We start from the raw sequence: 26,667 nt of genomic DNA, 5'->3' as shown, positions 1-26,667 counted from the left end.
GATTTCAGAGAGGAAAAAATAGGGTGAGAGAGATAGAAACATTAATGATGAGAGAGAATCATGGTTTGGCTGCCTCTTGCACGCCCCCCACTTGGGATCAAGCCCGCACCCTGAGAATGTACACTTGACCAGAATCTAACCTGGGAACCTTCAGTCTGCAGGCCGAAGCTCTATTCACTGAGCCAAACCAGATAGGGCTTATTTTTATTTTTTGAGTAATCTTCATAATGTTTTCCGTGGTGGTGACATCAATTTCAGTCTCATCATCAGTGCATGAGAGTTCTCTTTCATACCAAGCTTATAAAAATGTTTCCTATTTCAGAAGCTTTCTTTTAAATATTCACTTTAACATTTAAGAATATGATTCACCTCACATTTAATTTAGTTTTGCATATGGTGAAAGTTGAGGGTCAACATTCATTTTCCTCCTCAAAATATTGTTCCTACACAAAAGCAGATAGGCTGAGAGAACAAGAGAGTCTAGTTTAAGTTTTACAGGACTATAGTTATGGTTCCCAGAGGAATGAAAATAATTATTTTTTCAAGTTTGAGTTAACACTTCCCTTTCAATGACTGTAGAGTTTGCTTTCTGAATTGTGAGAAGAAATAGACTAATGAAAAAGAGAAGACTGAGAGGTGGGTGGCCTGTGGACAGGACAGTAATTACCCAGAAGAATTTTGTAGACAGGGAGGGTGAAGCATCCACACATAAATTCATTTTGCGCAGAGGCAAGTACTTCTGTTACAGTAAACCGAAGAAGAACCAAGCAATACTTAGAGAGATGGAGTTACATTTATTACGCACAGGTCCAGAGGAAAATGTCTCTCAAATGGAGGAACTTTCCCTATTTATATGTTTTTACCTTCTTTGTCTCCCAAATATGGGGTGTTTCAGGCCCCCTTTGCAAGTTCTTAAAGAGCTCCTATGTGCTGGGGCCTTGAGACCTCAACCAAAGGCCTGGCCTGGTGCCAGCACTGATAATTTTGTCTGGGGAAGGTTTAATGGCCTCTCTGAAATGGGAGTAGTCTTATTTTCCTTATTATTTAAGCAAGCTAACATTTACAGAAGCCAACTAGCAGGGTTAAAATTTCAAACAGCAGTCAATTGTCCCAGGTCTTCCTGATTTGCAGTCAGCCCATGAGCCATAAACTACTTGGCAGGAGTGATGATCAATGTGTCCCATGACTTTGTTCACTTCCATCAGCTTTGCCTTAAGTCAAAACACTCCAACCCTATTCCCAAACTAAAGCAAACCCTTGAGCAATAGCATGGGGCTTAGGATGTCTAGAAGGGTGAGGTATGTGAGGGAGAGCAAGTCTACCCTGAACACAACCTGCTTGATATATCCTCATTGTAAAATGCATCTCATTATATAATTTAATGTGTCTGTAGACTCAGTAACCATGCTTTCAAATAAAGAATCCATGTAAGAATCATACTAATCACTATGAATCACTCTGTAGGGAAACATTGTCTTTGCAGTTTATTTCATCTTTGCAAACTTTTTGGTTCAACAAAATTGCAAGCATCATGAATCTCTTTTTAGTTTAGTGGCAACTGTGTGACATTTGGAAGTTGCTCAGTCAAGGTGTTCCCTATGGAGGGGAAGGAACTGGTTAAGAAGTTATGTTCCTGGGATTTTTAGGATATGATACATTTTTCATCATTTATTTTCTGGTTCAAAGCCTTTATGTGATCTTGAAGTGACTTGATATCTTTCTGTCTTTTCTCATTGAGACTCAATAGAGATTCCTGAGAAAAAAAATGAAGACTGAAATCACAGAATGTAAAACATTTCCCACATTTGCCAAATTATTTCCCTTTTCAATAACTATGTTAATCTTTCATGAGTATTTAAAACTTATTTGTGTATAAGTTTCCTCTTCACCCACATGCACCACAGGCTTCCTGTAAATTATATCATTTTTTTTCCTTCAACTCTGATCTAGGCAGTGTGGCCTCTCAAATATCTATCTATGAATGTGAGAAAGATGAATGAATTCCATTTGGAAGGTTACTGCATGATTCAGAGTCATGGCAGATGTTTGATTAGTGAACTTAGTACAACTTTCCAAAACTAGGAGGCAAGTTTTTCTCTCAGGTAACAGTTAATAGGTTGAGGAGATCGGAACCTGTGCCAGTCCATACTGTATTTCTGGGTGAACATCTGGACTCAACAAGGACTCATAGTTGAGCCTGGAGAACAGGACTATACAGGAAGCCTGGGTATGTAATTATATGATTAATTGTGTATATGGTCATGAATTGTCTACTAGAATTTGGGTTAGAAAAATCCTTAATCTGACGTAATGCTCTAACTTCTAACCATGTTTTTGATTCAGTGCAGTGGACAATAAAATAGTGATGACAAAGTTGAATGCCTGAAATTTAATATTTAGAATCCTCTCTTGCTCCGCCATGGTCTGGGCCTTCTCTATACCCATCTTCTCAATCAAAAGTTTCATCTGGCCCTTACTGGTTTGGCTCAGTGGATAGAGCGTCAGCATGCAGACAGAAGGGTCCCAGGTTCAATTCCCGTCAAGGACATATACCTTGGTTACGGGCAGCTGATTGATGTTTCTCTCTCATTGATGTTTCTAACTCTCTATCCCTCTCCCTTCCTCTCTGTAAAAAATCAATAAAATACACTTTAAAAAAAGTTTTATCTGTACCTGATAATTCTTTTCTTTCTCTTCCAACATCTGCTGATTTCTCTTTTGCGTATCTTCTAAAATTTTTATCAGAGCTTCAGAGGAAGAAAAAATAAGCAGAGAAACATGAGGATTAAATCGTTAGAGCCTTATTTTGCCTTCCCACCCATCTTTTTTTGTTTTATTTTTATTTCATAGAGAAAACTTCTGATAATTTTTGTACCGAATAAGCAAAAGAGTACTATAAATAATAGTTTAAAAATTCTCTAGACTTTTTAATAAACTATCCTTGTTATTCTTTGATTTCAGGTGCACTGATATGGCTAAAATTAACAATTCTAGGGCTTCTCATTACCCAGAGTGTTTTTGTTGTTTTACTTATTTTGGAAAAGCTTTATTGTGGTATAATAATAATGCAATACACTGTCACATAAGTTTTTATTTACCTACTTGAGGTCCAGTGCACAAAATTCATGCACAGGGGCGGGGGTGTCCCTCAGCCCTGCCTTCACCCTCTCACAATCTGGGACCGCTGGCTCCTAACCACTCACCTGCATGCCTGCCTGCCTGTCCCTAACCACTCTGCCTGCCTGCCTGATCTCCCCTAAGTGCTCACCTGCCTGATCACCCCTAATCACTCACCTGCCTGCCTGATTGCCCGTAACTGCCTCTGCCCCGTCCCCACCCTTCCGCCTGCCGCAGCAGCTGCCTCTGCCTTGGCTCCACTGCCACGACTTCATCTGGAAGGTAATCCAGAAGGACATCCACAATGACATCCAGAAGGTCGTTTGGCTGTCCAGTCTAATTAGCATATTATGCTTTTATTATTAAAGATGTCACATGTATACACCTGTTAAACCACCACTACAATTTAGTTACAAGCATGCCCATCACTCAGAAACAGCCACATCTTCACACGCCCTTAGGAAACTCCTCCCTCCTGAACATAAACGCTGATCCCTATCACTAGGCAAAACCAGCTTTCTGTCACTATAGAATAGCTTATATTTTCTGTCATTTTACATAAAAGGATCATACAGTATGTAGACATTTTTGTTTGCCTTTGTTCACTCAACATATCTGTTTTCAGATTCATAATATTCTTGTATATATTGATACAAGATTTTTATCGTTCAGTATTGTTTTCTTATATGAATATGTTAAAATTCATTCATCATTGACCTGTGGATGGACATTGTTTTCAGTTAATGGCTATTAACAATAAAGCTATAATATGCACACAAACTTCCATTTTTCTTGGGGTTAGATGTAGAAGCAAAATGATTACTCTGCATAGTATTTGTTTAATTTTTTAAGAAACTGACAAGCTTTTTCACAGTAATTTACCATTTTACATTCCCACCAGCAGTGCATAAGAGTTCCAGTTGCTCCACATCCCCACCAACACTTGAGATGTATAGTTCTTTTAATTTTAGCCATTCTAGTTGGTGCATAGTCATATCTCATTGTGGCTTGAATTTCCACTTTTCTAATAAGTAATGACGTTGTTAATAATATTCTATATTGTACTTATTGCCATCCAAATATACTTTTTGATGAAGTGTAGGTTTAAATTATATCATTTTTTTTTCTTTTAAATGGGATGTTTGCTTTTACAATTAGTAAGATGTTTGTTGAGTTTTAAGAGTTCTTTAAAATTCTGGATACAAGTCCTAAATCTGTTGTATGATTTGCAAATAGTTACTTCCAATCTGTGACTTGTTTTTTTCATTCTACGAAAGGAATGAAAAGTGTGCTTTTTCAAAGAGCAGAGTTCTTAATTTTGAAATACAATTTATTATTTTGATATCTGGAATGTTTTTAACTGTTCTCACCTTTCATCTGTTTGTTTTCTTTCTCTGACTCTTTCTCTTCGTATTTCTTCTGTATCTCTTCTTCCTAATGATGCAGAGGAATTTACAATTAAGAAATAAAGACTATGGGTTTAAGCAAAAGCCAGCAATACATGCATTAATTCAATTTAATTTTATGACCCATATAACAATCATTATAGAATTAAAATAGATATTTGATGCTTTTTGTCCAATATTTCCAAACCTCTAGATCTGGTAGCAGGAGTATCCTTGGTTTATACTTTCCTAAGGTCCCTTAGGAGGATCTCACTGGTGATGGGAGGATTTGAAACTGGCTCAGGTCTGACACCAATGTCAGGAATGTGTTTCAGTCGTAAGGATGTTCTTTGGGAAAGATGGAGTTTTAGTTCTAACTGTTCCTTAATTTCACTGAAATACGGTGACAAAACACATTATGCATAATGGGAACTGCTGACTCTCTACAGGCTATCAGACTATAGGTAGGGACAGAAAATTCATTTACTCTGGATGTGTATAATGAAGCAGGCAAATGTGGAAACCAATGTAGCATTTTAGAGCTTTTATTATCCCACTAGAGGCCCGGTGCACGGAATTCGTGCACGGAGGGGGGCATGTCCCTCAGCCCAGCCTGCACCCTCTCCAATCTGGGAATCCTCGAGGGATGTCCGACTGCCCGTTTAGGCCCTATCCCGGATCGGGCCTAAACGGGCAGTCGGACATCCCTCTCACAATCCAGGACTGCTGGCTCCCAACTGATCACCTGCCTGCCTTCCTGATTGCCCCTAACCGCTTCTGCCTGCCAGCCTGATCATCCCCTAACCACTCCGCTGCCAGCCTGATTGATGCCTAACTGTTCCCCAGCCAGCCTGTTTGCCCCCAACTTCCCTCCTTTGCTGGCCTGGTCACCCCTAACTGCCCTCCCCTGCAGGGTTGATTGCCTCCAACTGCCCTCCCTTGCAGGCCTGGTGCCTTCCAACTGCCCTCCCCAGCTGGCCATCTTGTGGTGGCCATCTTGTGTCCACATGGGGGCAGGATCATTGACCACATGGGGGCAGCGATATTGTGTGTTTCAGTGATGGTCAATCTGCATATTTCTCTTTTATTAGATAGGATAGAGGCCTGGTGCATGGGTGGGGGCTGACTGGTTTGCCCTGAAGGATGGGGGTTCCCTTGGGGCGTGGGGCGGCCTGAGCAAGGGGCCTGTGGTGGTTTGCAGGCCGGCCATGCCCCCTGGTGACCCAAAAGGAGGCCCTGGTATCTGGAATTTATTTACCTTCTACAATTGAAACTTTGTAGCCTGGAGCAAAGCCATGCCTGGCCAGCAGCGATTTCTGTTGGAGTTAATTCACCTTCTATAATTGAAACTTTGTAGCCTTGAGTGGAGGCTTAGGCCGGCAACAGGATGGCTTCTTTTGTTACCGTGGAAACCCAAGCCTCCCTCCCACTCTCGGTGGCTGTAGCCATCTTGGTTGGGTTTATTTGCATATTTGCTCCTGATTGGCTGGTGAGCGTGGCTTGGCTGGTGGGCATGGCTTAGGCGTAGTGAAGGTGTGGTCAATTTGCATATTACTCTATTATTAGGTAGGATATTTCATATCACATACAATCTGATACTTTGAACCAGATGGTTCTATGTCAGGTGTCTTTGATGGTTGTACCAAACATCCTAAGAACTGAAGTCCTATTCACTTAGGGACACAATAGGACCCTATACTCACCACAAATAGCAGTTCATGAGTCTGGGTCATGTTATTTGAACTCCCCTAATTCTAATATCACAGAAGGTGCTGAGTTTTAAAGACATAGGGTTTTAGGATGATATCTCACTGAATCATACGCCTTGGGATTTCATTCAGGGTTTATCACTTTAGTTTTTGGTCTTCCCTTCATGAGGAACTAGGTGACTGTCCTTTTGGCTTTTCCCACACCCCACCCAGACTTACCTTCTTCATGTGCTTCAGCATACTTTGTAGCTCTCTCAGTTGGATTTCCATTTCTTTCTTCATCTTTTTCCCCATCTGAGCCATGGTTTCCTGGAAGCTTCTCTCTTGAACCTCCATTTGTTGCTGCTTTTCTTTCAGTGTCCGTATTAGCAGCTCCTCTTCTCTTTCCAATTCCTCTTTCTTGGCACGCTCAGCTGTTCCACAGTGGTTTTAGAGTTAAGAAAATAAAAATTACACCTAGCTGCACCCTTCAAAGATAAGAGGAGCTCCTAAAATGATTTTTAAATGGCAGTGAGTAATCTCTCAATAGTCTTACCAGCAATAGGAGCAAAACTCATTTCAGAATGTGATGGAAAGGCACTGATTGCCTTCAAGAGCAATTAAAACTCACCTGGTTATTTTTCGATTTAGTTGTTCTAATCCTTTTGTGAAAACACCTTGTTTCAAGAAGAATTTGTTCTCACACATTGAGGGGCACTGAAGGAACCTACCATACCCTCAATGATCACAGCGCTGGACTGTACCTGCTAGAGCCTTCTCCCAAGTAGCGAGGGCCTTGTCAGCCTGCAGGATGGATTCCTTTGTTGCAGCCTGTGACTGCTTGAAGTTATGGAGGACCTCCATTGCCTGAGGAAACAAAGAGCAAAGACTCTTCTTGCTGGGGAAGTCAGTGTTCAATAAAACTACAAAATTGACTGTAAATGTTTCATCCTTCTTAGCATCCAACAGTGGTTCCTTTCTTTCCAGGGCCACAATTAAAAACTCAACATCTTTAGTTGGGGGGAAAAAACTCTATTTGGCAACCCTAGCTTCTTCTTAATGATGCCACTTGTGGTAGCGCTACAAACACTTCTCCTCAATTGTATGCAATATCTACACATATTTTCCCTTCTGACTGATACTCATCTACCCTTTCTTTTACTCAGATACTACTTATTGATACTTCAACTTATAGCTTCTAACTCCTCTTCCAAGAAGCAGAGCTAAACTTCCTCCTGAGATTTGACTGGATGCCAGGTACACAGACCTGCCCTACCAGCTCTACCACTTGCTGGAGGTATGTTCTAACTTATGAAGTTCTCAATGCATCTCATTTTTGAACTGTATTATGGGAATGACATTAGTATCTAAAGTCATATTATTCTAATGATTAAAGTGATAGTCAATTTAGATGATCATCCTAAAAATATACTTGGTTTAGGAAGTCTGTGCTCAATATAGGTCAACCATTACCATCATTATATACTTAGTAGAGGCCCGGTGCATGAAATTCGTACACTGGGGGGTGGGGGTCTCACAGACTGAGAGCCCTCAGGGGATGTCTCATGGGGAGAAGGCCTAAGCCGCAGTCTGACCTCCCTCTGCGGGAGGCAACCAGGCTGATCAGGAGAAGGTGCCAGCCCCATCACCCCTCTGCTGCAGCCTCTGCCAACCTCCACAGCCACCAAGGTGTTTTCATCAACATGGACTCCAGTCCCTTCACCATGAAAAAATGACAACTTTCTTTAGGCATTTTCGAGATGTGCCTTTCATAGGATATGACATTTCTTTCTTTCCTTTTTTTTAATCCTCGCCTGAGGATATGTTTCCATTGATTTTTACAGAGTGTGGAAGAGAGAGGGCAAGACAGAGAGAAACATCAATATGAGAGGGAAACTTCAATTGGTTGGCCCTGCATGAGCCCTGACCTGGGCCCTGGCCAGGGAGGAGCCTGCAACCTAGGTACATGCCCTTGATCAGAATCGAACCTGGACCCTGCGGGTGGCAGGCCGAGGCTCTATCCACTGGACCCAAACCGGCTAGGGCAGATTATGACATTTCTTAGCCCCTCCAGCAGCAGACCTTCGTTTTTTCCTCCAGGAGTATGATGGAAAAACCCTAGATCACCTTCTTGGATTCTTATTACCTAAGTTACCAAGAACACTGCAAGTGGCGATGTACAGGGAACTTAGCCAATGAGTGTTCAGAAAAGGTGTTTATGCCCAAAAGTGTTTGGCTCAGTGGATAGAGCATTGGCTTGCAGACTGAAGGGTCCCAGGTTTTGATTACAGTCAAGGGTATGTACCTTGGTTGCGGGTACATCCCCACTGGGGAGTGTGCAGGAGACAGCTAATCAATGTTTCTGACTCTCTATCCCTCTCCCCTCTTCTCTGTAAAAAAAATCAAAATATATTTTAAAAAAAAGAAAAGAAAGAAAAGGTGTTTCCTCTGCAGCTCATGCACAGAGGACCCCCTGCCTTGTGTCCCCTGGGCTGGGGATGTGTTCCGGGCTATGCGGCGGCCACCAGGGGCATGCCACCAGCCCAGCAGCCCCACATTGTGTCCTCTGGGCTGGGGGCATACCCTGGGCCATGCAATGGCTGCCAGAGGCACACCCCCAGCCCAGCAGCCCTGCATTGTGTCCCTGGAACCCAGGCAGCTTGGCGCCAGCAAGCATTCATGTGGCCACAGGGTGGGAACATGGCGATGCAACTGATGTTCCCGCCTTACCCGTAGGCCTGAAGTGGCTGGGGGCATTCCAGGACCCCGGCCACTCAGGGTCTATGTGCAGGCCTACAGGCTCGGAGCAGCCTGGGTTCTGAGGATGTTCCTGAGACCCAGGCCACTTGGTTGCCTGGCATGTGCACAAGCAGCCATGGTGTGGGAACAACTGATGCGTCTCCATGGCAACGCATATGCAAATTAACCCTCCATCTTTGTTGGGTTAATTTGCATACTCACTCCTGATTGGCTGGTGGGCATCATAGAGTGATGGTCAATTTGCATCTTTCTCTTTTATTAGTGTAGATTATCATCACTAATAGTTTATACTTACATGATAATCATTATCCTATCAATCCAATTAACTATTTACAGTATATTTCCTTTTTAGGTAACATCATAAGCTTCTCTAGAACATTGTTTCTTTAATTGTTTATTCCTTATACACAATGCTAAACTATTACATTGTTTCTAAATGAAAGACATGTTCTATTTCATCTACATTCCTGATAATAAATCTTATATTTGGGAAAAATATTCTTGTTTATTTAAGTGTACTTAACTAATTGTGGATATAAAAGATAAAAATGTACAGATATCACCATGCTTTGCTATCTCTTCACATATAGTCCTAGAATCATAGATTTTTCAAAAGGACCAACAAAAACTCTGTACCCCATCTGCTGGTCTTCCCCTGTCTTTTTATTCCTCACCTTCACTCCTTTCCTGGGCACCAATTCATAGGACTGTTCAACCTTGCTCATTTCTTCTGAGTAGAGAATGTATCCTCCAGGTACAAAGAAAGTTCCTTTCGAAATGCCTTCCATCAGTGGATCTAAAAGCTGTCTAAGCTGAGCCTGGCAATATTTGAGAGATTCCTCTTCATTCTTCAGCAAGAAATTTTCCTTCTTTTTCTCCATTGTGTCCTGCCACAGAAATGTAGAGCAATACAAAGGAAAGAGGTTATTATAAAAGAAGGGAAGGTCCAACTGTGATCCTCTTGGAAGTAGTTTAATGCCATCAAGGTGGACTGGAGTATGGAACTATAGGCCATGCTTAAGAAGCTCATTTTAGTCACAGCTTAGACCAATTCGTTGTGTGATCTGTGGAAAGTTCCTCAATTCTCTTGGGTTCAGGCTCAACATTTGTGAAATGATGGAACTGGTAGACAGGAAATTCAGGATTCATTTATTTTTTAAATTGAGATATATTTGAGATATCACATTATATTGATATCAGGTGATATTGTATACATTACAAAATGATCACTATATTGTCTAACTATTGTCTGCCACCTTACATCAGTATAAACATTGTTTTTTCTTTGATGAGAACTTTTAAATTCAATTTTCTAGCAAATATCAAATATATAATCCAGTATCATCAAGATTCCTTTATCAGTCATAAGATTAACAGTGGTCCATCCATCAACAATGAGCAATGGAAAGTTCAATGTGACTGGAAGTAGACCTTCCTCTGCAAACTTGGATTGTTATGGATAAAAATATATACAAAGTAAACCAAGTGTCCACTAATGAGGTAAGTGTTCACTGAACTGAGTTGTGAACTCCATATGAATTATTTTAATGAGGGCTTGATTATCCAAAAATATAGGGAAAGAAATTTTTTGCTATACCAGAAAAATTATAATCATATTAATTTTATTCTGTATGAAGTGAGAGTTTTGTAACTTGTAGGATGGTCAATGATAGACTCAAAGACAAGGTGAAGGTGTTTATATAGGGCAGAATTATGTTGTCCTCAAGAGTTCTCTCTCTTGATGTCCACACATGATAGTTTCTAAGCCTGTGAATATGCTAAATATTAATCTTGTGATTAGAAGATCTATATGGCACTGGCTAACTTTAAGAAATGGAGATTACTCAAGTGGACATACCTAAATACATGAGGCCTTTAAAAGCACTTTTCTTTAGTTAGTAGCAGAGAGGTAGTCAAAGATATTAAAAATAAGACAAGAATACAATCCACCATTGCTGCCTTGAAGAAGATGGGGAAGAGTTCCCATGAGCCTCCTAATGACATTATATTAGTTTCAGTTGTACAACCTCTGAATCTTGTTTTCAGCTCTTGGTAAACAGCAGAGCACCATACGTCTTGTGCTAGGAACTCACCTGAAGAATTGTGAACTAATAAATTACGTGTTTTTGCAAACTGCTAATAAGTACATGTTAATTTGCTTTGCCCTTCTATATAATGAAGAGGTAATATGCAAATTGAGCCTCACGCCCTCACAAGATAGCTGCCTATACCAGGTCGGCAGGGTGTTAGTGAGGGATGACCAAATGACTGAACAAGCAGGCTGCATGGGGTGACCAGGCCGGCAGGGGGGTTAGTGAGTGATGACCAAATGACTGAACAGCAGGCTGCGTGGGGCAACCAGGCTGGCTGGGGGGGGGGGGGGGGGGGCATTTGGGGAGACCAGGACAGCAGGGGGGAAGGCAGTTAGGAGTGACTAGGCTGGCAGGGAGGGGCCAGTTGGGGGCAACCTGGCCAGCAGTGGAGGACAGTTAGGGGCAATCAGGCTGGCATGCAGAGGCACTGAGGGGTGATCAGGCCAGCAGGGGGAGGGGAGTATTTAGGGGTGACTAGGCAGGCAAGTAGGTGAGAAATTAGGAGTCAACAAACAGTCCAGGATTGTGAGAGGGATGTCCAACATCTGGTTTAGGCCCAATCCCCCCCGAGGGGTCCCTGATTGGAGAGGGTGCAGGCTTGGCTGAAGGGACACCACCCCCCACCCCCTTCCATCAATGTCATCCAGTGGACCTCTAGTAATGGAAATAAAGAGCTAATCTTTCAGAAAAAGGATGAATAGTAGACTATAGATCCCAGACTCTCACGTGAATCCAAACTTCTTTTACAATGGGAAACACATGAACTATGGACCAAAAGAGGGATGTCTAGGCATCAATCTAGAAGAAAGGGAATTAGGAAGGATATATGCTAAGACATATTTACCATAAGCTTTTTCTGGAACACCTGGTTGTCATCCTTGAAGGAGTTCTCCATGAAGATTGCAATGGCTTCCCTCTCACAGGCTGCATGCAGGTCCAGCAGCTCCTGCAGGGTGTCTGTGGGGAAGCTCACTCTCTGGGCCATCTGCTCACTGTAGTGGTCAGCTGCCTTCTGCACAGCCACTGAATTCTCACGCTCAGCAAGAGTTATCACTGCAGTTTCCAAACAAGGCACTGCTCCACTGTTGATGGCATCCACATAGGCTTTTACCAGAGTCCCCATCCCTGAATGACACAAGATATTCAGAAAATGGAAAGGAAGTTCTTACTCACTGTATCATGAGCTTTAGAGATCATCATCCTAAAAACAACAAAATTTTTATTGAAATGAAGATTTCTGTTTTCTCTTTCTTCCTTTACTCCCCACCTTCCTCCTTGATTTCATTGTTATCTCCTCATGCTTTACATACTATAAACCCACTTCCTTGTAATAACATCATCATATCTCCTATATACACTCCCTCTATGGTTCTCAAATTCAGTATATAATAATGTAAACTTAATTATTTCAACCAATGTATTCAAAGTTTTCCTGGAATCTTTTCCCAATTGAAATAAAATTTAAAAGAGATTATTTTACAGAGAGATAAAGTAAATAATTTGTGGGTAAAATTTTCCAATAAAAATTAAGACCCATATGAAAAATCAAAAATTTCAGGATGGTGACTCAAATATTAAATTAAGCATGGCCACGTCTTAGCACAGGGCACAGTATGTCTGCTGAAGTGGCATAGATCCATGAATCTAGCCATGTACATAAGACTACATGTTAATTTTTCTTCTCAAACTCTAATAAACTTTCAGTGGCTCATGTTCTGCTATATATTTTTTCTAATTGGTCTTATCATCATCATACAGATTCCTATCCTTAACAGCAGCTTGTGCTTATGTCATTAGTGTATTAGTTTCATGAGACACAGTGGGCTTCAACAATCCCTCATATTTGGAAATTTTAATGAAAAAACATGCATGTCTATGTGTGGCATGAATCTCTGCTTTTCGCATCACTTAGAGAAGGAAACAGAACTACTGACAAACCCTGAGTACAATCACACACAGTGAACTGCAGAGAAACGTGCTGTAACAAAGGAGACTCACGATTTCCAGTGACAATGATTCCCTCTCTGAGAGTCTTGGTTTTTGCATCTGTGAAGATGTAGTTACAGAAATGTTTGGATTGCTCCTGGAAACTGCAGTCTAGTTGGTTTTCTGACATGCAATCTATATGTTGTAACAAGTTTTTGTCATTTGTAGGTCGATCAAAAACAAAGCCTTTTCGCTTGGGAAAGAACTTCCTGATACACTTTCTAGGTGTGTTTGATTGCTTTATTTTGTGATCCTCGCCTGTAGCAAACAAACAAACAAAGAAAGCAGAAAACAACAATGATCTGTGATACAGTCTTCAGGAAAGGATGTTCATTCCCAAAGGTCTTTGCATCATTGTAACTCTGGTGCTTGCATATCAATGTAATGCTAATATCCACAAAACAGGTTTGTTTTTATTTTTTGTGCAAAGCCAGGTATAAAATACTTCTGAGGAGTGCATAGAGATACACATCCCTTCTGAAGAAACTTATGTTTATTTTCCTTAGCCCTTCCATGGTGTCCAATGGCTTCATTATTAATTAGATATTTGTGAATGATAGGTTAATCCCCAAAATTGTCAGAAATACTTTGGATATTATAGTCCTCATGTCAGAAATATAATGTAGGTTCTAAAGTAAGAGTCAAATATTTCCTGGTAGATATATGGCAATTTATGATATTGCTAGAATACACAATACTCAGAATAGTAAAGAAGAACTTCTAAAAATCAGAGTAACAAATGCACACCATATAAATATGCAAGGTTAACCTAATGCCACTTAAAGACATCACCTATTCTGTATATCAGATTATATTGGATGTGACAATGTCACACTGAGTAATTCTGGGCATATATCAGCTGTTTTATAAATGATTCTTGAATAAGTAATTAAAATACTAAATAAGCAAAAATGGACATGATTCCAGGTACCACCCATTTTTTTCTCTTCTAAATCTATTCTGTGTAATTAATTTATTCTATTAACATGATAACAGGCTGCAGAATGAAGAGAGTGATGTTATAAGAGAGTGATAATGAATTATTTGACAGTCTTACTGGAAGAATATGTTCATTTTGGGGGCTATTAAGATAAACAACATGAAATATGTTTTTAAAATAAGTCATATCATATCTTTACAATCCTGTGTTAACCATCTTCCATAGAGTTGGGCATTTTTCTTCAAATAAAAGCAGAGGATTTCCAAACTTAATCAGAACACAAATATTTGAGCCGCAGAACATCTTAGCACTGGTTGTTATCCTCAAATATTTTTCAGGGTGTCAATTTTCCTAAAATTTTTGGTACAATGTTGGATATTCCATTTCCTCAGCCAGCTTAAATTCTGGTCACTTGAGTATTTTTAGTATTAATAACAATTGAAACCATACCCACCTCTCATACTTATATCACTGTTGGCACAGGCTTCAAAACAATAAAAAATAAAAACTGACCTTAAGTGCCAAATGACAGGGCTCAGTTAATCATATCCAGCATTGGGTTTCATTCCTGGCAGAGTTGATCACCTAGATGCATTTACATGTTGCCATGTGTGTTTAAACCCCAGCAAATCATCATTGGAGGTCAGAGATTTCTGTATAGAACTTTATATTATAGTCCACTGGTCAGAAATATAATGTGAGCTGTAAACTAAGAATCAAATGTTTCATCCTCCACCACCCAGACCATCCTCTGATACCTGGAACCAACTTCAAGGCATTCTCCAGGTACTCATCTTCAGTGATGGCGCGTCCATCTAACATCAGCTCCAGCATGAAATCCCGTACAACCCAAACAAAGTCTGGAAAGAAACTCACAAACTCAGTTGAGTCATCTACTTCAGCAGAGATGGGAGAGGATTTTGCCTGGATTAGCTTTGTTAGTTCAGTCACATAGCTGGGATCTCAGTTAAGGAATGAGAAGTGCTCCACACCAAAATTTGCAGAGCTTACACGGAAATAATTTTTATGAACGTTTCTATTCACCCTGTGTCCCTTTCTCTTCAACCATGATTATTGACATGAGGAAACAACAAAAAGTAGTCTCATTTACATAGGTACATTCACATAGACTCCATGACACATGGTGGTTTGGTTCCTGGAAGGATACTGCAGCTGTTCCAGGGCCTGGTGGTTGATGCTGCTCATGCTGTTGTAGACAAACATGCTGCTCAGAAGCACAGCCAGGGCAAAGATCCATGAGTCATTTTTTGAGTCGCCCTAAAAAGTTCACAGAAGGGGTCTGAGGTGTCTTCAATTTACTCATCCATTCAGTTGTTCATGCACTAGGTCAGCTCTACTATAACTGAGCAGTAGAGGAAATTACATATATTGTGAAGACTGATAAGTTCAAACCTCATTTTGGTTATTTACATTGACATCAATCATGGCTCAAGTTCCTTAGCTATTAAAAGAAGTAAATGACACTGTAAATGTTTGCAAAATTTTTAAAACACTCCCAAGAACATAGAAGTATGCAATAAGAAGTGGCTAATGATTTATTTGCTACTTTCTCTTGACCATGGGCTTATTTGGGACACAAATGCTAGTCAAGTAAATTCACTAACTTCTCATTGTGCATCTAAAAAATGCCAGATAACGCATTTACTTTTGTAGATATAAAGTTTCATAGGGAAATCTTTGACCTCCAGAGATGATGTGCTGGAGGTGCAAATATACCTGGCAACATGCATCCAAGGTGATCTGCTTTGCCAGGAGTGCAACCCAATGTTATGACGTAAAAGACAAAGGGGGAATGCAAAACCCTGAAAAATTACTGTGTGATTTCAGGGCAGGAATGGATTATGTCTGAGTAAGAAACAATCCCATTAGGTTGAAAGTAGCTGGGCTTTAAAGAATGTGGAATTCTGGAGAGAAGAGGGAAGAATGTGGAATTCTGGAGAGAAGAGTACCAGGCTGGTGGAAGGATCTATAGAAGCCAATCAGATTGTCAGAGAGTGTGATAATATAAAGGTAGTATATGTTATTTTATTTGATTGAAGTAGTGGTTATGTGTATGGTAGGAACAGATGATGAGGCTGAACATAACCTTCAGAATAAATCATAAGTGACTATGCAATAGAATTGGATACTGCTAAAAACCCTAGAGTTGTAAGGTCAGCAAGTACTTCTCCAGCTATCAGTTGACAGTTATGCTTTGGCTCCTATCCTATATAATAAAAGGCCAGTGACCGTAATGGCATCATGAACATAATGACTGTTAGACCAGAACCACCGCAGCCCCTTGCTGGGCTGGCCCCACACCCCAGAAAGTGGTAAGGGGTGATCAGGAAGGCAGTCAAGTGGTTAGTAGTGGTCAGGTGGCAGGCCAGCAGTTAGGGGCAATCAGGTAGGCAGATGGCCTCTCGCCGGGCTGGCTCCTCCCCCAAGCAAGCGGTTAGGGGTGATCAGGCAGGCAGGAAGATTGGTTAGGGGTGATCGGGCAGGAAGACCAGCAGTTAGGGGTGATCAGGTAGGCAGGCAAGCAGTTAGGGGTGATCAGGCAGGCGGGCAGAGTGATTAGAGGCAATCAGGTAGGTAAGCACGTGGTTAAGGATGATCAGGTAGGCAGGCAAGTGGTTAGGTGTGATCAGGTAGACAGGAAAGCAGTTTGGGGCCATCAATTAGGCATGTGGCCCCTTGCAGGCCTGGCCCCACCCTCCAGCAAAGAAAGAGAGGGGGCCAGGCCAGCTAATCCATCACACCCTAGCCTGTCACCTACAGAGGGAGGCCACTGGTGGCAGGATGCACAGATGGCAAGCAGTGGCAGCGGCAGGGGTGGGGACAGCTGCCTGCAGCAGGGGGAAGAAAAGCCCTGCTAGGCCCTGATCTCAGGCCAGGCCTAGTGACCCTACCTGAGGGTTCCTGGATTGTGAAAGGGCACAGGCCTGGCTTAGGGACCCCCCTGAGTACACGAATTTTCATGCACCAGGCCTCTAGTTGAAATATAATTAGCTAAAAGGAAGAAAGTCTATGTCAACTATAATCTGTTAGCAATCAGTAGACTATCTTGGGATTACAGTGAAATCATTATTGAGTACTATTTACTTGAATTATGCTAAATTAAATAAGCCATTCAGAGAAAGACAAGTATCATATGATTTCACTCATATGTGAAATCTAATGAACATAATGCACCAACAAGTAACATAGAGGCAGACTTATAGATAGAGAGCAGGCTGACAACTCTTGGAGGCAGCTGAGGGCTTGGGTTGTGGAGGGAAAATATTGAGAAAAAAAGAAAAAAGAGAAGGTATTCATGGACAAGGCAACAGTGTGGTGAATGCTGTGGAAAGGGCATGGGAAAAGTTGGATGAGGTGATAAGAGAGGTAAATGGTGATGGATAGAGACTTGACTTTGGATGGTAAACAGATAATATAGTGTACAAATAATGTGCTGTATAATTGTATACCTGAAACCTGTATAAATTTGTAAACCAGTGTTATCCCAATAAATGCAGTTAAAACATTAATATTATAATTGAGTTATCTAATTCCTGCCTCTACTCCTTTTGAGGTAATGGAAGCCAAAGATCCATCCCTCCTACTTTTATTTTATACTGTGGCTAATACAAATAAGGACACAAGATTTACTGCAACTAACACAGTAAAGACAAACTACCTAAAATTATCTTATATAAAACTAGAGGCCAGGTGCACAAAATTCGTGCGTGGAGGGGGGGTGTCCCTCAGCCCAGTCTGCATGCTCTCCAATCTGGGACCCCTCAAGGGATGTCTGACTGCCCGTTTAGACCCGATCCCACCATGTGCATCACACATCCCTCTCACAATCCAGGACTGCTGGCTCCAAATTCTCACCTGCTTAGCTGCCTGATTGTCCCTAACTGCTTCTGCCTACCAGCCTGATCACCCCTAACCACTCCTCCACCAGCCTGATCAATGCCTAAATGCTTCCCTTTCAGCCTGATAGCCCCTAACTGCCCTTCCCTGCATGCCTGGTCACCCCTAACTGCCCTCCCTTGCCAACCTGGTCACTGCTAACTGCCCTCCCCTGTCAGCCCAATTGCCCTAACTGCTCTCCCCTGCAGGCCTTGTTCCTCCCAACTGTCCTCCCTGCAGTCTGGTTGCCCCCAACTAACCTCCTCTCCTGGCCAGGTCACCCCTAACTACCCTCCCCTTCAGGCCTGATCAACCACAACTGCCCTCCCTTGCTAGCCATCTTGTGGCAGCCATCTTGTGTCCACATGGGGGTGGCCACCTTTGACCACATGGGGGAGGCCATCTTGTGCATTGGGGTGATGATAAATTTGCATACCTGTTTATTAGATAGGATGCTTTTGGTGGGTCTGGCTCATGAATTTATAGAAGGGAGGAATTCATCTCTAAAACCCAGAGATTTATACCAAAACCTTAATTAATTTATATGGTGTAGCTGAAGTGTTTTTGGAAATTATTTAAATACTAGAGGCCTGGTGCATAAAAATTCATACACTGGAGGGGGAGTACCTCAGCCTGGCTTGCCCCCTCTCACAGTCAGGGAGCACTCAGGGGCAGGAGGTGACCTGGCAATCAGGGGAAGGTGACACCTCCATCATACCTCTGCTACTGCCACTGCCGGCAGCGCAAGCCTCGGCTGGCCCTGGTTACCTGAGCCAAGGGCTTCAGCTGGGGAACTGATATCCAAGGCTTGTCTATGCCTAGGACCAGCCCTCAGCCTCCCAGCCTCCCAGGGCTGGTCCCACTGCACTGTGCACTTAACCCCCCCCCCCCCCCCCAATGGGATTAAAGGACTGGAGGATTGTGCACTGCCATCTTGTGGCTGTGGGCACCACCATCTTTGAGGGTATGGCAGTCAATTAGCATATTCCCTCCTTATTGGCTGTGGGCACCGCCATCTTTGTGAGGGCATGATGGTTAATTAGCACATTCTCCCTTTATTAGATAGGATGTTATTTTAATGAAATTCCATTTTCATATTTCCTACTTTCAAGACCATCAACCTCAGACACCTTAATTACTAGAGCACATTGATCCCATAATAATAGCTTTTTACAGGATTTTTTTCTTATCCTGAAGACCAGTTAAATAAGTCACTCCTTGCATCTATTATAACATGTACTGATAACACTGCATATTTCTTTATCTCCCAACCAAGCTCTGAGTCTTTTCATCAATCATGCATATCTGTACTAATTATCACAAAACCTTAGAATTCAGATGCCCAATAAGTATTTGTTATCTTGCAACTTTCAACCAAATGTAAAAGTAAGAAGATATATACCTATTAAGAAAAGTATTGAGTTTTCAACATAGTAAGTTCAACTAAACAAAATTTAACCTTATTATTCTTAAGTGGATTTGTAGTTCAGAGAAATATATCATGAAAGTTGAATGAAGTTTGCAAATTAAAATGTAACTGGATTATCAAGAACAAAGAAGCCTCTTTGCCTTACCTTTTCCACATCGCCCAGGCCCTCAGTGTCCAGAAGGACCAGAGTGTGGTCTGGCTTTGAGGGGTGGGTTACACACCACATCCAGATGCCCTTGGTTTCAGACCGCACTGTGGAGCCCAGACGGAAACCTGCAAAGGAAGAGGAGAATGTGCTATACAGAAACAGCAGATAGTCCAGGCTGCCCATAGGTTACATTGGTTAAAGTTATCAGAATGTGAGTGCCAGGTTGGGAGGAAGGTTGCTTCAGTTTCAGCAAGGACAGCCTATCCAACCTTTATACATGTTAAGGACCTTCTCAGGAAACACTCCGTATTTCCTATTCACTCTATCCTATCAATGGCTCAAGCTATGTCACTTTTCAGAATTAATGAACCTCTATTGATCTTTATAGTCGTTTTCCGACACAGAAAAGCTTTCCTGTCCTGCAGGTTCTGATGGAGTTCCACCAGTGGAAGGCACCAGCATGAACCAGAAGTCAGGCATGTGTTCTCCTGGCTTACCCTTTAGTGAGCCTTGGTGTCCTAGTGCCTCAGCTCCTCTCAGTGCGTCACAGCCCTTTCATTTAGCTCCATCCACAAGTGCTGGTCTTTGCCACATTCTGGTTTCATTTTCTGCTTGTTTGTTCATGCTATAGGAGTGACTACAGTGCACTGGCAATTGCAATTGCCACTCTCTCGTGCTTCTTCATCTCTAATTAGTTCTCTGTGACCTGCTTATGACCTTGTATGGGTCCCTCTATTAAATATTCTTTAGTTACCCAATGAGAGCTTCTTGTGTGTCCTGCCAAAAACTGGACTGATAATCAGAATTGTTGGAATTTTTCTTCCCTTTTATTCTTGTATTTTTCTCATTTCTTTTTTCTTCTTCAAGAAAATCTGGATGATTTTTTTTTTCCTTTTTCACTGACTCAGGCAGGGATGTAATGGATGTTGAGGCAGAAAATACCTATTAAATGTGGTTGCTCCTCATTAAACCTACAGGTAGAGAGCATTCGAGGGATATGTCCAAGAATCTGTGTGTGACATATCTTGTTCAACAGTTCAACATTTTTAACATCTGCCATAGGCCAACGTTGCCTTCAATGGGGACTAGAGATGGACATGATGGAATGCGTAGGTAGGGGCAGTTGGATCAGCTTGGCTCAGGCTATTCTATTTCCACATCCAGTGAGTTCTCCATGGAGAGGTTATAAAGCCTGAGATGGCCTGCATTCCTACACAACGTAGTAGTAGTTGATTATTTGCTTAGTAATACAGAGTTATCTGAACCCCCAGTTCTCCCAGTGAGAAAAGGTAGGTATAATTGGAAAGCATCACTCTCAGTTATTAGAGGTAAACCCCACAAAAGAAGTTATCAACAAGGGGAGCGAGTAGTAACCTGGTCTTGCTCTTGGATATTGACTGGGCACCAATCCTTCTTTTTTCTTTTATTCTGTTTTATGTGTTGGGTGGAAGAGTCACAATTCCGATATTGTTGTTTTTCCATTTACAGCTTACTTTCACATTATATTCTATTAATTTCAATTATATAGCATAATGGTTAGATAGTCATATACTCTTCAAAGTGTTCCCACTTCTATTTCAGGGACAAACCTGGCACTAAACATAGTTATTAGAATATTTTGAAGGTTGGGACCTCCTAAACAATGAAACAGCAACTTGTTATTACCTGATGTTATCTTGAATTGAATTGAAAGGATGGTGTTGACACCCCTTAACTGATATCTTTCCATTAGGGTTCTGAAACCTTTAATCCTCAAAACCTGGCTATCAATAAATTTAAGACAGGCAAAGAAAAATATTCTCCCCTGATAGGTCCAGAATATCTCTATGACAAAGACCAAAACAAAATGTGTTGTTGGAAGCAAAAGGGAAAGATTGTAATGCACAAAGGAGAAAGGAAGAGAGGAAGGAAAGAGAGAGAAGGAGTGAGACAGAAAGAAAGAGACACAGTGAGCGGACTATGAGAGATATTGCTATTAATCATTGCAGTTCAGTTATTGAGGTTTAACCTGTAATGGTGCTGAGGTGATGAGACACAGAGGAAGGCATTTAAAATAAAAATGTGTGTGTTCTTTATAGAGAGAAATGAGTTCCAGGACATAGGCAGATTGCTCTAAAAATGAGTAAGAACAAAAAAAGGGCAACCTAAAAAAAAAGAAAAATGACCTCAGGAAATAGGAAATGCAAAGAGAAAATTAATATGTGAAAAGATGCTCAAACTTATTTGTAATGAAGCAAATATATGCACAGACATCAGATCATCAAATTTTAAAAGAAGTCTTTTACCAAAGTTTTATGAGGATGTGGAGAATTCTCAATTACTGCTAATAAATGTATACATTGCATATAAAGTATGAACAGCTGTTTGAGAGTATCTAGAAAGGCTGACAACATATATACTCCATGACCTAGCAATTTTGTTTCTGGCTCTGTCATACAAGATAGTTTGTGTACATGTTCACCAGGATATACAAACAAGAAAACATATGTCAGCATTATTCACAAAACTAAAAAAAAAAAAAAAAAAAAAAAAAACTAGAACAAAATCAATGTTCATCAACAACAAACACATAAATATATTATAGTATCTTCTCATAATAGTATACTATAACATAGTAAAAATAAATAAATACAGATAAATATGACAAACTAGGTAAAACTTAAACTTTTTGTTAAGCAAAAGAAGCAAGATTCCAAAGAATACCTGAGTAGACTTCCCTTTATATATATTCAAGCTATTCTTACAAATACATACATAACTAATAAAACCACTTTTCAAAAGGAAGAGTGAAAGCATTCACCATGAAAATAAGAACATTGGTGACCTCTAGTGAGGTGACAGAGAGTACAGCTAGGGCTTTTGGATGCTGGTAATGTTTTATTTCTTGAGAGTGATTACACAGAGGATCACTTTATTAACTTTGTATATGTGTATGTGTTGTGAACTCTTCTGTGTTATAGTTCATATATTGAAAAGACTTGATAAAGAAAAGGGTATAATTTAGGAAAGTTCTACTCAAAAATGAAGCAAAATATTGGATGTTACACTCACTGAGAGATGGTATATATATAATATATTGTTGTCAGTTTTTCCTTCCATCCCTTTTTGGAAAAAGGACATGTTGAACAATATTTGTGTCCTAGTTGAAAAGGCCCTAAAGTTTAGGACAAAAGTGATGGGAGAGGAAGGAAGGGAATAATGGCTGGAGCTGAGCTCCTCAGTAGAAAGAGTGGATGGGATCAAGAATAATGGGTGGATCTTTGGATAAAGCTGGGAACCCCTTATTACTGGCACAAAGAGTGAGGTTTTGTGGAACAATGGGGTTTAAGGTCTTTATTTGGTGGTGACAGTTAGAACTTTTCTTCAGTGGAAGAAGTTAAGCTTTTTTAAGATGACCCTGAAGGAGGTGTGATCAGCCTGTGTTACCACTGTCTCCAAGCAAATGGCCCCCATCCCAGAACAAGACTCACCATGGTTCTGTCCTGCCAGGCGGTTCATCAGATAGGATTTTCCTGTCCGATACAGACCTGCGATGGCCACCACCACCAAAGGCTGAGAGATCTTGTCTAGAATCTCCAGTGCTGTTGGATTTACCGTCAGCTGATTATTCTGATTTTCCACCAGACAGATGGGTTCCTTCATGGTGAATTCAGAGGCCATGGTGAGCTGTAACACAGAGGAACAACTCAGTACAACACAAGGTCTAATGGTTACACAAGCCACATGCATGTCAGCTTTCTGTGTGTAGAACTTAAAAACCAGTTTCCTACATGTTGCATGTTTCTAAAAGATAAGTATTTACCTAGTGTGTCAAGGCCTGGCACTTATTTCTTATGTACATTATCATATTGATCTTTAATTAAACCCTAATGCAAACTTGCACATGTGATGCATAAAAGGAATAGAATGAGCAAAACAAAACACTGGTGATGGAGCCTTGAGAATATTAACATATTGGGGGTAAGCAGAGGCAGAACTGAGATAGGGAGCCTGGGGACTGAATTTAGAGGTTGTTCAGAATAGGCCTCTCAGAAAAAGAGAAATAAATGTGCTCTGTGACCTTGAGGAGGAGAAATGTAGTGAATCCTGGGAGCTGTAGCAGTTGGAGGAGGGGAGACTTTGAGAGGAAGAAGACAAAGAATGAGACCCCCTCTCAAAACACCATGATACAGATCTTTATAGGACCCAGGGACAGTTATGAATGCAGGAATTCATTTATTTAAACTTGACTAAAGGACACTTTTTGTTTCTGGGCTGTCAGGGAAGAGAGGCTGTAGCCAGGGTGATTTGGGGTGTGCCCAGAGCCGCCAGAGTACCACAGCTGGGAGAGGTTCTCCTTTACTGTTTCCATCACAGTGGGCATTTCATGCAATAAAGGGACAGAATGTAGTCAAAGTGCTTTGACTGTCCTTCACTTTCTCAAAGACATTCCTACACAACATTCATGTGCTCCATGCTCTCCTAGCTCTGTGCACTGGAAAGAGTAATTTTTCTGTCTCAGTTTGTTCTTCCATAAAATGACAACATTAAAAATAATAATCTATTAGAGATTAAGGTCATTATGAAGGTTAAATATATGATGAAATTTTAATGCTCTTAAAATCATGTGGTACATACTGAATCCTACGTTAGTATTGATTAAACCTTGAGTGTCTAAGAGGGCAGGGAGGTTAGGTTCAAAATGAAGGTGAAGATTTGGCTTTGGACTGAACAGTGACATCTCTTTATCCAGTTGTGAGCATGTGGAAGACAAATCCAATGAGTAGGACTCAGGAAGGACAGGAGCAGCCTTAACAGCTGGAAGGGAAGACACTGGGGGATGGAGGACACCGAGTGGGGATGGGAGGTCAGTCCTGTTGGAGGAACCCAGAGCAGTCCTGGGATGTCTGAGAACAGTTTCTGGAGTGGCTACCAGGGTTCAAACCCCAGGGTTCAAATCACTTCCAAGTGAGACCTTCAAAAAGGACTTACAACTGTGAGCCTCCATTTTCCTATCAGTATGATAGATAAAGCAAGAATTCCTGCATGACTCATCACTGTACAGAGTAGTAACACACAAGATCTCCATAATTAAAAAAATTTTCCAGGATTAATGTAGTGTTTAACAATGAGCAAGTTAGGCAATGTGTTGAAATGTGTTAATGCATTGAGTAAGCTGCAAATTGCCAAAAAATAATATGTCTAAAATATTTTTCTCATAAAATAACATAAAAATTTTAAACACACATTCTCTGTACCATTTCTTCGTTTTTGTTTTTGCTTTTCTCTAAAGTTTATTGGGAGCAGAGTTCAGGAATAAACATTAGTCTTCTAAGGCTATGCTGTAATCAGGAGAAATTGCAGAGTTTTTTCTTAGACAGAATATTTAAAATTTTGGAAGGAATAGATGAGTTCACAAACATTTTATTTTTAAAAAAAGTGCAAGTAAACCAATCCAGAAGCTGTTAATTTGAAATAATCAAGTAAAATGAAATAGTTGTCTTGTATGGAGTTAGTTGGTTTCCAAAGTTACTCCTAAGGAGAGTCAGTCATCTGAAGTGATGGTGAAAACTACTGAAGCCTTGACTTCTCAGCAAGTGGGACAGGATATTCTGAGATGGTTCTTGTATGGAACACACATGAGAAACAATGCATGGTAAACAAATATCATTAACTTTTATAGTTATTTCTAACATTTGGTGATTAATTGAATTATTCTGTATCACACAGCTTTGGAATATCTTTGAAATATTAAATGTTGTTAAATACAAAAACAGTCATTGTGAATCATTCAAGATTAAATTGTCTGTACATTAAGGAATTACTTTTTTCTCAGTTTCTCCAATGCCTGGAGGTGGGGGATGGGTGGTGGGGAGGAGGTGGTGGTGCATAGGTGCTGAAGACAGGGGACGGGATCTCAGCTGTCCTAACTCTCCCTGTCCCTGAGGAGGGACAGAGAGATGGGCGGGGGGGGGGGGGGGGGGGGGGGGGAAGAGACTCTATCAGGAGCCTCTGCAAGTGGATGGGGTTTACTCCATCCATCCCAGGAAGGATTTAGCCCCTTTTGGCATTTGAGGGAAGACCCATTCCTTCTCCCCCAAAGCAGGGCTGTTTGTGTAGCCCTGGGGAGTGCCAGAGAGGCAGCTTGTACTGGTGAGAAGGTGGATGAGCGCTGGTTGCCTCAGAGAGGCCTCTGATCCAAAGGGGAGGCCTGAGCTGCTGGTAGCCAGGCCCAGTACTAGCTTTCTGCTGCCCCCTTTCCCTCCAGTGCCAATCTGTGCTTCCAGTGTGGGGTGTGCATTTAGGCACCTGTTGTTGTTGCTGTTAAGGAACATGGGCCTGGAAGAGCAAGTCTAGAATGGAACCTACATGTCTTTGATGCTGCAGACAACGAACACCTTCTCTGCTGTCCTGGCTCTTCCCTCCCTCACTCCTTCCTGCTTGTCTGGCTACTCCAGATATGACCACTTTAGAAGTTGAAAATCATGCCAAATATTTATTACAGCCAAGCAGTTAAGGGTTGGGTTGATTAGAACCCAAATCAAAATAAAAAGGATGTGCTGTTTTTTGCTGTTAGAGGAGTAGGTGAGGAGTGAAGTTCACGCCAAGGCAAGGAATTTAGAGGCAGAGTTTCCAGAAGTCAGATAAACAAAATGTTGGCTTTAGCAATGCACCACAGTAGGTTCTTTAATGATAAAATTTTTAGTAAAGTCGTGGGGAGAAATTCAACTTGTAATGCATAAGAAGGAAGTTGGCATAAAAAATTGGATCTAGTGAATCTGGGCTATGTTTTATTTTATTTTTTAAATTACAGTTCAATTTTATTTTCAATTACAGTTCAATATTGTATGAGTTTCAACATTCTACATAGTGGTTAGACATTTCTATAATTTAGGAAGTGAAACCCCCAATAGGTCTAGTACCCACCTGGCAGCCTGAATAATTATTACCATATTATTGAATATATTCCTTAGGCTGTACTTTAAATCCCTGTGACAGTTTTATAAATGCCAATTTGTACTTAACACGTTAATCCCTTCCCATTTTCATCCAGCCCCTATCATTCCTCCCACCTGGCAACCAGAACCTGGGTTACTTCTAAACCAAGAAATCCATTCTGAAATAAAGCTCATATGTGTTACTAAAATGCATGGTGTTTTTGAAATAAAGTCCTTACCTGTATTTTCTCCTCAGTGTAGGTTGAAGTGGTTTCTGTTACTTCTCTTTCTTTCACTGGATGGTTGG

The 26,667-nt window shown here is 41.1% G+C and overlaps 1 protein-coding gene across 1 annotated transcript; it reads right to left on the bottom strand.

The window, feature by feature from the left end:
• Nucleotides 1–1,533: 1,533 nt before the first annotated feature.
• Nucleotides 1,534–26,667, bottom strand: LOC307103644 (guanylate-binding protein 6-like). Its single transcript, XM_079778088.1, has 13 exons — nt 26,600–26,667; nt 22,914–23,109; nt 19,441–19,568; nt 15,138–15,247; nt 14,728–14,924; nt 13,042–13,287; nt 11,888–12,168; nt 9,625–9,837; nt 6,955–7,057; nt 6,431–6,624; nt 4,488–4,551; nt 2,674–2,747; nt 1,534–1,753 (listed from the first exon to the last, which is right to left on the bottom strand). The coding sequence occupies exons 2-13, from the start codon at nt 23,101–23,103 to the stop codon at nt 1,643–1,645; spliced, it is 1,911 nt and encodes a 636-aa protein (XP_079634214.1). The 5' UTR covers nt 23,104–23,109; nt 26,600–26,667; the 3' UTR covers nt 1,534–1,642.

The sequence above is a fragment of the Cnephaeus nilssonii genome, assembly GCF_951640355.1.
Source record: "Cnephaeus nilssonii genome assembly, chromosome: 7".
NCBI classification, from domain to species: Eukaryota; Metazoa; Chordata; class Mammalia; order Chiroptera; family Vespertilionidae; genus Cnephaeus; species Cnephaeus nilssonii.
This window is presented reverse-complemented; position numbering and strand designations above follow the sequence as displayed.

Bases quoted from the DNA above. Each gene is read 5' to 3' on its own strand.
- LOC307103644 (XM_079778088.1), bottom strand. From the start codon at position 23,103: ATGGCCTCTGAATTCACCATGAAGGAACCCATCTGTCTGGTGGAAAAT. The intron at 7,058-9,624 runs GTGAGGAATAAA...TTGTTTCCTCAG, and splicing joins TGCCCAGGAAAGGAGTGAAG to GCAATGGAGGTCCTCCATAA. The intron at 6,625-6,954 runs GTACAGTCCAGC...ACTGTGGAACAG, and splicing joins TTGGGAGAAGGCTCTAGCAG to CTGAGCGTGCCAAGAAAGAG.